The following is an 11,719-nucleotide window of genomic DNA, read 5'->3' as shown; positions in this document are numbered from 1 at the left end:
GGAGAAAGAGTTCACCGTTTTTAGAATGGTGCAAGAGAGAGTTAAGGGCGAGGGATGGTGAAACACAACTTCCATTGATTTCTACTTTGCTAGAATTTTCATTAAAATGTCTAATCCTGTTGCCCATTCCCATCTTCCGACAGACAGAGGCTAGGGACATCATCCCTGCCCATCCTGGCTAATAGCCATTGATGGACCTGTCCTCCATGAACTTATCTAGTTCTTTTTTGAACCCTGTTATAGTCTTGGCCTTCACAACAGCCTCTGGCAAGGAGTTCCACAAGTTGACTGTGCATTGTGTGAAGAAATACTTCCTTTTGTTGGTTTTAAACCTGCTGCCTATTAATTTCATTGGGTGACTCCTAGTTCATGTGTTTTGAATCTCCTCTACTTATAGCATCCCAGCACCGTATGTGTCACAGCAGTACAATGTTTGCCCCTTTCCCTCCCCTTCTTAGCTGTGGGAACAATTGGTCTTATAAGGAAGAAGGAGACTTTAATGTGTGTGTACTCGTTTACTAGGATCTGTTATACTGCTGGGGATCAGAGTAGAATAGGAATGTTGACACAGAGGTAAAATGCATAACCGGGCTGATCGTAATCAGCGTAACAGTTAAGACTTCTTTGTTTTGGTATCTGGTCAAGATGACCAGTAGTTGTGGTAACAGTGGAAAACTAGTGCTTCAGCAGCAATTAAAATTTTGTACTTGCTGAGAGAATAACTGCTGAGTTAATCTCTTTTTTCAGTATGGTTTATTTCATCTAGAAGTTATAGTAAGTAATTCTCAGCTATTGTCTTCCCAGACTGCCTGAATTATAGTTTTCAGAGGAGCAGCCGTGTGAGTCTGTATCCGCAAAAAGAAAAGGAGGATTTTTGGCACCTTAGAGACTAACAAATTTATTTGAGCACAAGCTTTCGTGAGCTACAGCTCACTTCATCGGATGCATTATAGATGGCTCTTTTGAGTTTCATGTTGACTCCAGCAATCCGTATGGACTGGACATAGTTATGTTTATGGCATCTACTTTAGGGTAGGTTTCAGCTATAATACTGATTTTTCCCTAATTGCTTTCTCTTTAGCAATTAGATTTGCTAAAGGAAAATACTACAAGAAAATAATAATCCAGCTTGATGTTCAATGGTGGGAACATCAACTTAAAATGACTTGGCTTTCCAAAGGAAAACATTATTTGCATATCATAAATGTTTAGTGTAGAATTTCTATTAGATGGTCTTATTTTGTTTTTAATTAGGATAAAGCTATTACTTTTTATTTATATTAGAATAGAGCCTAGAGAGGCTCCATTTGAGATCAGAGCTACATTGTGCTAGGCCCTGTAGACATACATAGTAAGAGACAGACCTTGACTCATATAGCATATGAGTTTTAAAACTAGAGGTAAGGTCCAAACCAAACTCCCAGATCCAAACATCCCCAAAGTTTAGGAAAGTTCCTCTCCAGACATGAACTTTGTGGTTTGGGCCCATATCTGCTTAAAACAAACTGGGAGAAATTACTAATCTGTCTAGGTAGTTTTTGATATAGTGTTTTTGGAAACCATTCTTATGCATCTGTTAAGGGTAAAATTCTGCTCTTAGGACGAACAGCATATCAAATCTGTGTTGGAGAGATGATCTGTTGGATTACCTCCTCTCCCATTCATAATTATTCATGTGGATAGGACATATACATTCAGTGAGTGCATTTATATTGGGCCACTGGGATCACTTACTTTGGCTGATAGCTGATTTGAAAAGGTAAAAAGAGATTTCAGGAGTACAGATACTAACTGTATTCTGGATTCACTGCGGACAAAAGTTTCTTACTATTCTTAGTATATACCACAGTGTATTTCCAGGACTTGCTGTGTGATTGAACCATATGGTTCTTTTGAAATGTAATGCTCCAGAGTGACCACAGAAACAATAGCTTTAGACACGGAGATGCCCTTGTAGTAGTGACTGTGGGATTTGGTCTGAGTGCTGGCATTTTAATATATGGGAATTGAGCAAATTGTATCTATATCTAAGGGCTGGTCTCCACGGGCACTTTACAGCGCTGCAACTTTCTTGCTCTGGGGTGTGAAAAAACACACCCCTGAGTGCTGCAACTTTCAGTGCTGTAAAGTGCCAGTGTAGACAGTGCCCCAGTGCTGGGAGCCATTCCCTTCGTGGAGGTGGGTTTTTTTGTAGCGTTGGGAGAGCTCTCTCCTAGCGCTATGCCGTGACTACACAGCCGTGTTAACCTTGCAAGTGAAGACATGCTCTGAGAGGCATCCCTTATCTAACTTCAGATGAAAGGTTCGTTTGCTGGGTAATTACATTTCCATTGTTAGTCCTGTCATTGAAATATAAAATCCGTTTCTTGTGGAGTGTTCTGCCATTGCAAACAGAACAATCATAGTGTTGTGAAAAGTAAGGGAAATTAGGTTGATTGATGTTACTTTGACCGGCTTTTGCAATCTTGATTGCTTAGAGCAGAGATTATTCAGTGACTCACTTTGGTGTAATGGAGCTCTGACAACTGTGATGGTTTGCTGAAAGCAAGTACTTGCTGGTGCTACTGGAATTCAAGCAGAATGCAAATAAAACTGCTCCTTTATGTTTAAAGATGGAAAGGGCAGTGAGTTGGCTACAGATTATCATGGTAAGAAAATAATTTGCATAGACGCTGCACTTTGAGGGGAGAATGCCACCTTCTGATACCTTCAGAATAACTCTGGCCTGGATCAGTGTTCACATCGCACTCCCTGCCAGTACCCAGCCTGGGCCAGGGAACAGGGCTGGTGTAATCACTACCCGAACTAGACGGCTGCCTAGGGCTCCAAGATTTGGGGGCACCAAAAAGCGGTGCCCCCCCCAATTTTTTTTTTCGCTATTGGAAAACAAATTAATAAAGAAAAGACAAACGTTGTTGAACTTGCATTTTAACTTGTCGTTCTCTTGTACATCACAGCTATAGCCTACGCCAGCTCTGTGTTGCGGGCACAGGTGTACTGCTTCACTACGGTACAAAGTGGCAAAGACGTCATTTTTTTCCTCGCGCGCGGCCATTCCCCGTTCTGACAGGCTGTTTTTAGTGCTAAGTTGACTAGTTTACTAGTTTTCGGAGGTTGTCGACTGAGGCCAAATCAGATGTCAAGAATTATAACATTCAAAAACCAGTCAGAGAACACTTCAATCTCTCTGGTCACTCGATTTCTGATCTCAAAGTGACTATCCTTCAACAAAAAAAACTTCGAGAACAGACTCCAACGAGAGACTGCTGAATTAAACCCTGGATTTGTGCTGGAAATGGCCCACCTTGATTATCATACACATTGTAAGGAGAGTGATCACTTTAGATAAGCTATTACCAGCAGGAGAGTAGGGTTGGGGGAGAGAAAACCTTTTGTAGTGATAAACACCCATTTTTTCATGGTTTGTGTGTATAAAAACATCTTCTGTATTTTCCACAGTATGCATCCGATGAAGTGAGCTGTAGCTCACGAAAGCTTATGCTCAAATAAATTCGTTAGTCTCTAAGGTGCCACAAGTACTCCTTTTCTTTTTGCGAATACAGACTAACACGGCTGTTACTCTGAAACCTATTTTCGTTGAGTTGTTTCAGATCTAAGACTCTGGCAATTGCTGCTGCATCAGTTTGCTAATACTTTGTGTCAATTGTGTGTGTATGTTCAGTATTTGAGTGTATATGTTTATCCTGTGCGAATATGCATGTGTAGGTTGTTGAAATTTGTCATATTGATATTGTCAGTTGTTGTATAACGGAGTATCCGCCATTCTAATTTTATAAATTTTATTAATAACAATAATTGGATATTCTAAAGGTAGAATAAAATGAAGTAGATTTTGATATGAAAGAATGAAGGAAGGAAGTATACATGACTAAAAAGGGTGTATTTCCGATTACAATCAACATTGCTTAATTTTAAGGAAAAGTCATCTTGATCTCTTAATCAATGTTTACATCAAAAAGCTGATGAAATTCTAATAGTGACTCATAGTTAGTAAGTGACATGTGTTCTCTATCCTTTACTTTTAATAGTGAACAAGAAAAAGAACTGATATGAATAAAATTTCATTTTTTTCGTTTTCAATTGATGCAGCCTCATGGCAAATAGAGAAAAAAGCGGAATGTGTATTAATTCTAATGAACAATGCCACATTATGCAGTATTCATTTCTGAAAGTTTATAATAAGCGATGCTCTGGGGGGAGGGAGGGCGCAAGGTGGAAGTTTCGCCTAGGGTGCAAAATATCATTGCACAGGCCCTGCCAGGGAAGCTAATGCTCCAACCAGCAGACCAAATTTTGGCAATGAATCCTGGTCACCTGCCACCTGAGGCACGTTGTGCATACGCTAAGAAGAAAATGCAAATCGGGATACTCCGCTCGAGGCTCCTACCTATCCTGCAAAACCTGAGCTTAGTGGGATGTTGACAATAATGTACGTTTAGAATCTCTGTCCCATTGACAGTGTTCTGTATTTTAATCTTTGGACTTCAGAATATGTGAGTTTTCTTTCTGTTTCAGGCAAGTAAACATCCCAGGCTGATGTCCCAAAGTTCTGTGAAAACACCACCTCAGGTGTATGCATATGGAACGGGGCTGCTAGGACTGGGCTGCTGGAACTTGCAGGGCTTTCCAAGGAAGTTCCTGGAGAAGCCATGGAAGAGACTGGGGCCTTCAATCCTGAAACAAACAAAAAACCTGTGGCTTGGAGTGTTTCCGCCTTTCCCCCTTCCAAATGTTGTGGGGAGGAAGGAGGCTGACCATACACATTCTGTGTACTGGTTGGGGGAGCAGGGGAACTGTAGATTTTAATACAATCCTAGATGTTGTGTGGGGCAATCCCAAGGAAGGGTTTGGCTGGCTTGAATGGGAGGAGGAATCCAGTGTATGTTGCCTAGGTGAGAGCTGCAAATCTGAGTTCTCAAATAGATGTGAAAAACTGGTATCCACTGGTGAGCAATGTCACTTTTGGGGGGCGTATGTAAAGTGAGTGAGCATTTTCTGATCACCCGAGTTTCCCCTATTTAATAAAATAGCTGAAACTGGCACTCCTGTAGCCCCTTCCATTTGAGGATCTTAAAGTGCTTCCATCTAGTGAGGAAGGGGGTATTATCCCCATTTTATAGATGAGGAAACTGAAGCACATGTAGATAAAGTGACCTCTCCAGGGTTTCACAGCAGGTGTGTGGCTGAACTGTCTTCTGGTCTCGGGCATTAGCCACAAGCCCTTTCCCCATTTTTATCTAAATGGTTCTCTCCTCTCTTTCCCTCTCTTCACCACTATCTCCCTCCTTTTCACCCAATGATCCTTTCTCCTCACTGTATCCACCAGCCCCGTCCCCAGAGCTCTCCTCAGTTTCCTTCCCTATTTCTTGTGGTCACCCCTCTGGTCCTGTGTCCCTTCCAACATGGCAGGAGATGGGTGAGTGAAGGGATCAGCTGGTGTTCACTGCCTCTTTTTTCTCGCTGTTTCCTGGCAGTGTGCTGCAGTAAGGCACAGCAAGAGAGAGGGAGTCAGTGGGGAGGTAGGTTTTTTTGCCTGGCTGCTTACCAGGCCAGGTACTAGTTCCTAGTAGCCAGGAGGCTGATTAGCAGCTCATCTGGGTCCAACTGAAACAGAGAAAGGAACAAGCACAGGCTGCCAGGCAGTCACTAAAGAAGCCCTGTGTTCATTACCCTCACACACCTATGATCAGGAGGAAGCAAGTTATTAGGAGGCTGCTAGACAAAGATAGCAGCAGAAAGAGAGATAAATAGCCTCATACTTGTCCAGTGCCACTCCTCGGGAGCGATAGTCACTTTTGTCAAAGCTTGATCATTCCCCCTCAACACTTCCTGACCTGGGATGAGTGGGAAAGAGGCAGCAGTGACAAAAGTGACTCTCGCTCCGGAGGAGTGGCATTGGGTAAGTATGAGGCTATTTATCTCTCTTTCTGCTGCTATCTTTGTGTAGCAGCCTCCTAGTAACTTGCTTCCTCCTGATCATAGGTGTGTGAGGGCAATGAACACAGGGCTTCTTTAGTGACTGCCGGGCAGCCTGTGCTTGTTCCTTTCTCTGTTTCAGTTGGATCCAGATGAGCTGCTAATTTTATAGGCACCAGAGATGCTGCTGTATGCTAGACAGCTCAGTATAAGCGTGGTCTCGGGTGTTTTCATGTCAAACAGGATATTTACCCACCAAAGGCTGTCAGAGTTACTGGTGCATTTTCGTTTGTGCCAAAAGAAATCCCCCAAACTTTTTATGCAGCTCCTGGTCTCTGCATCTCCAGCTGTCAGCTTTGTTTTTGCTTTTGCTCATTTTCACACTGGGGAATGGCATGGGGCTGATGGCCAGTGACCTGAATTATGGAGGAGGCAGGAGGTAGATGCCAGAACACGCCCAGACAAGTGGAAAGCTGAATAGCCCCACCTGGCTGCCAAAAATTATCCTCTGACATTCAAACTAATGTCCCAAATGAGAATCTTTAAACAAATTTCATTTCTAGGAGCACTGACTCCAGACAGGCTTGTGTGGAGTCACCGCTTCTAAGTTAAACATGTTCGGTGAGGTGTAATAACCTGCCTTTGCTGTGGTTTGGCTTTCTTAGGTTCCAAATACTGGGTGCCATGAGCTCCCAGAAGTCTCATTGAATCCAGCGGCCCAAGGTGTCTCCATTGTAACTGTCCAGCAGGAGGTACTCAAAATCAATGGCCACTCTGGGAAACTTAGGTCTAGGGCCTGATTTGCAGAGGTGCGGAGCATCTGTATCTCTGGAAATTAGGACCTTAGGGACTCTCTTGAAAGTGTCGCTCAAGCTCTGCTGTGACTGCCAGACTAATCAATGAAGTTCTGCTTTGATACAGTAACTCCTCATTTAGTCGTCCTGGTTAACGTTGTTTCGTTGCTACGTTGCTGATCCATTAGAGAACGTGCTCATTTGAAGTTGTGCAATGCTCCCATATAACGTCGTTTGGCAGCCGCCTGCTTTGTCTACTGCTTGCAGGAAGAGCAGCCCGTTGGAGCGAGCTGGGGGGTGCTCGGAACCAGGGTGGACCGGCAGCCCCCCCAACAGCTCCCCTAAGTTCCCTGTGTGGCAGCTGCCCAGCAGGTGATCAATTGCTGGCAGTTCAGCTGTTCCTCCCCCCACTGCCGTGTGCTGCTCCTGCCTTCTGCCTTGGAGCTGCTCCAGGGAGCCTCCTGCTTTCTGGGGGGGAGGAAGGGGGAGGGGGGCTAATGTCAGGGTGTCCCCCTCACTCCTGCTCCCGCCCTGCCGCTTACCCCTTCTCCATATAGAGCAGGGTGGGGACATGACAGGGCTCAGGACGGAGGGAGCTTCCTGGCAGCAGCTTCTGTTTCAACTTGCTGATCTACTTAAAAAGGCAGTGTACTTAGAGTGGGGTCAGTGTCGCATCTCTCTCTCTCTCTCTCTCTCTCACATGCGGTGTGTGTCTTTGTCTCTGTCTGCTATACTGTCTCCCCTCCCTCCATTCCTGCTGCCTTGTAAACTGTGAGGCTACATTAACAACAATGGGTTGTTGAGGGCTCATGATGAGGGCTAGTTCATCATTTAGCAGCAAGGCGTTCCCTGGGAAATATCCCACCCTCTAACTCCACCACCTCAACCAAGCTTCACAATCATCATCGCTGTGTACCCGTATTAAATTGTTTGTTTAAAACTTATACTGTGTGTATGTGTAATATAATATATATATGTATGTATATAAATATATAATATAGTCTTTTGTCTGGTGAAAAAAATTTCCCTGGAACCGAACTCCCCCCATTTACATTAATTTTTATGGGGAAATTGGATTCGTTTAACATTGTTTCGCTTAAACTCGCATTTTTTCAGGAACATAACTACAACGTTAAGCGAGGGGTTATTGTACTTTAAAGCCCCCTGCTGGAATGTGGCCTTCTTACGCCATGCCCTATAGCTTATGTTGGCATAATGTAATGTTGATCAGAGGTGTGAATAAGCCACCCGCCAGAGCGATGTAAGTGACACCTACATAAGTGCTGGAGTGGGCAGCCTCTGTCGGTGGGAGCGCTTCTCCCGCCAACGACGTAGCTACCCCTGCTCGCAGGGGCTGGAGTGACTCAGCCGACGGGAGAGCTCTCTCCCATTGGTGTAAACGTTTGCACCGTCAGTGCTACAGCAGCACCACTGTAAGCTCTGTAGTGTAGCTGTCGCCTCAGACTAGGTTGCAATCGCGGTGTCCCTGCATAGATTCACCTGCCGGAGCAACTCGGAGATTTGGAAGTTGTAAATTAACTTTGCTCTGATTTTACTGTATCACTTTTTGGAGCTGGGCTTTTCTTAGTGACAGAACCTGCTACCAAATAAAAGGACTCAAATCAGGAGGTGTTTTTTTCTGTTTTTGTTTTTTGTTTTTAATTGTTTGTGAAATTTGGAAAGTTATCTGATTATTCTGAGGAATAGGGTTGGTTTGTTTTACAGCTAGAGTTGGTCAGAAATTGTTTGAATTTTTAATGAAAAATTTCAACATTTTTCAACAAGTTGTGTGTGCAGTTGGGCTGTATAAAGATTGCTTTTGCTCTCATTTGGTGAGAGGAATGAGTTAATTGTGCTGCTAATGGGTTATTCTGCAAGTACAGTGGCTTCTTTGTTTAAATCTGCACTTTAAGGATGATTTACATGAAGAGTTACTGTGTGCATGTGGAGGATCCAGTGTTTTTTTTACCAGCTCAATGAAATGAAATAGCCCTAAAAGGCAGTGCATGATGTCAGTAACTCTGAAAGAACCTTTAAACTTTGTCTTTGTATGGGAAATAATTATGACCGGATTAAGAGTTGTGGTCCAAGGGCCAAATCCTGATTGCTAGTGAATAAATGGGAATTTTGGCACCAGTTCAGTGGGACTGTGCATTGGCCCCCATAAGAAATTTTTTATGCAAGTTTGTTATCTGAAGGTAATTAACATAAACTAAAAGACAGAGCTGATGCACAATTTATTTGAAGGATCAATTTGCTACTGTAATTAAAAAAAAATGCACAAAAGTGATTATTTCTTTTTCCTGGTCCTAGTAACAGCTTCTTTTGCTGAAGATGTCTAATAATGGTGTGGAAGCCGAAGACAAGCCTCCAGCCCCTCCAATGAGAAATACCAGCACTATGATTGGATCTGGAAGCAAAGACACTGGGACTTTAAATCATGGCTCAAAACCTTTGCCTCCCAACCCTGAAGAAAAGAAAAAGAGAGACCGATTTTACCGATCTATATTGCCAGGAGATAAAAGTACAGTATTTTAATCTTTACAATAGTTTCCTCTTTGCATGTTGTTGGGGAATGATGTTAATGATTCTTTAGAATTTAGAGGATGGTTCACAAGGTCTAATAGTTCACATAAATTTTTTGGCCATACTGGGAATAAGGACTGCCTGTGGTGACTAGCTGGGTATCTGCTTTCCTAATAATTCATACCATTACTCTCACAAACTCGCCATTCCTTCTCTTAGTCTGTTGGTTGATAAAGTATGTGTGTGTGTGTGTGTGTGTTTCTGTGAGATCTGTGATACAGTGTCTTTGTCCCTGACAACTGGGAATGTCCCTGTTCTCAGGCCTGTCACAGCTGCCTTTCCAAAGTTCAGTGAGATTTGTTTGTTGGGTTTTTTGGGGGTTTTTTTGGTCTTGGTTTTTGCAACCACTGCAGATGGGCCTTCTGAAGGAGCTCTGCTGGCCTTCTGCATTGGTGAAACTGAAAGCAGGCTGGAAGGGTGCAAGTATGCCTAAAAGACCATTTCTTACCAGTCCTGTCACATGTTGCTATGTGAGCCGTAGCCCTGAAGAGCTGAATGTCTAAGATGAGTCTTTGTCATCCTATCTTATTTCAGAATTTTGGAACCGACATTGTCCACTGCTAAAAATAATCTATCCCTATAACTTCTTGCCCATTAACTTGTATTGAATGAATTCCGTCAGCTATAATAAGGAATATAACAGGCAAGATGGGAATAAGGGACAGAACTGATGTACTGTACATGCAATTTTAATTTCTTCCATTAGTATATTTTGAAGGTTGTACATTTATCACATGAATCAATGATGAAAGAAATTCTCTAGTCCTTAATTTGTGCTGCTTCCTTTTATATCTCTGTTTAATCTGTTTGTAAGGAACCCATCTCTGTGATATATCCCTTTTTCAGTCTCTTTTTAAGGATTCATAGTGTCCATCGCCATGGTAGTTGGGTGCTAAATAAATAAGATCTTTCTCTAATTTTTGTATCTACATTTTCAGCTGTTTCAATAAGGAGTCAGGCTCCTAAATCCTTGCTAGAAGGAAAAGACTAATCCTAGTTCTGTGGCCTAAGAGTAACTTAATTGCTGTTTATACTAGTTAACCACCTCTGGGAAGCAGACAGTCAGTTTCATATCTATTACAGTGCCATTCTCCAGTAGGGGTGTAGGTATGTTAAGGATGCGCGATGCCATTAAACATGAATGCAAAGCACTTGGTTAAAAGTGAGTCAGTTCACATGCAGTTAAGTGAAAATAAGCCTTGGCTGTCATAACACGTCTGTAACTTTTCCCTATCCCCCCTTTACCTGGTCATGCTCTCAAATGTTAATAAAACATCTACTTATTATTTTTTTTTTTAAACTGGCCCAGGTTTCTCTCTCCCACTGTGTATACAATGGTAAGTACAGTGTTTGGTGTCTCAGCACCAGATACATAGTTTTTTTCTACCAATAGGCGACGACAAGGTAATAGAGCCTTTTGAGGTTATGTAACTTGTTCCAAAGGAGCTTTCCAGATCTGAGTCCTGCGTAGTTTTTGTCTCTAGCAGATAGGACAGCACCCTTGCTGTTGGCTGTTGCAGGCTTGTTTGCTGACCACTATCTGCGTACTTCCCATAAAAGGGCTACGCTACCAGGTCTGTTTCTATACTGACATGATTGTTTCCTTCCCCACCAAAACTGGGAGCTAAAGAGGAGGAGTGCCATAATGTGATGCTTCAGCAGCTCTGGGTTTTCTTTGCATCGAGGGTGTGATCCAGCTCCAATTTGAAGTCCGTGAGCAGACCACCATTGATGTCAGAGGATGTTGGCTTCTTGTGGACATTCCAACATGGTAGCCACTCAGGCAAAAGAGAATCATTGCCAAGGCCAGAAGAGTCTTCTGTTGCAATGCACCTGCCCGAACCAGAGTGGCAGCTTTCTCCTGCTGCCTCTGTCAGAGGCCTTTTAGCCTGATTGCCACCCTGGCTCCTGGTAGGACGACTGACAGACCAATATGTGAGTTCATTCAAGTAACCTCCGACTGGCTACCACACTCCTGACGTGAAGTGCTGATGAATTGTCAATAGAAAATCCGTTGGCTGATCAGCCTTAGAGAATCTCCTAATGCACGAACCTAATTACTACAAGAACCCAGCTTAATTAAGGCTTACAGTTCAGCTACTGAGTTGGCTGGAGTAAAAGAAGGGCTAATTAAGGTAGGGTATAATCTCTACTGAGATGGAACTGCATAAAGACTGTACAGCTCTGGCACACTGAGGAGCAGGCCTGACCAATAATATTGGACTTTAGATTGATTTTTTTATACTATTATAAATTGAGGATTGCAGAAAGCAGTATTGGCAAATACTTCGGTAGCAAGTCATATAAAACAATTATGGAAAGAACCTCATTGATTCAATGAGCTGAATGATGATGGTTTCTCCTTTGCAGAGCTGTGTCTGCTGTATGGCTACAATAGCACC

The 11,719-nt window shown here is 42.9% G+C and overlaps 1 protein-coding gene across 8 annotated transcripts in view; it reads left to right on the top strand.

Annotated features, from left to right (window-relative positions):
* The first annotated feature begins 9,065 nt into the window (after window positions 1-9,065).
* PAK1 (p21 (RAC1) activated kinase 1) overlaps window positions 9,066-11,719 on the top strand; it is a 47,717-nt gene continuing 45,063 nt past the window's right edge. For all 8 annotated transcript variants that reach the window (XM_077841999.1, XM_077842009.1, XM_077841990.1 and 5 more), the window contains exon 1: window positions 9,066-9,255. In XM_077841999.1, coding sequence (XP_077698125.1) covers window positions 9,066-9,255 — 190 coding nt within the window. The remainder of the gene's footprint in view (window positions 9,256-11,719) is intronic.

The sequence above is a fragment of the Eretmochelys imbricata genome, chromosome 1 (assembly GCF_965152235.1).
Source record: "Eretmochelys imbricata isolate rEreImb1 chromosome 1, rEreImb1.hap1, whole genome shotgun sequence".
In the NCBI taxonomy this organism is placed as follows: domain Eukaryota; kingdom Metazoa; phylum Chordata; order Testudines; family Cheloniidae; genus Eretmochelys; species Eretmochelys imbricata.
This window is presented reverse-complemented; position numbering and strand designations above follow the sequence as displayed.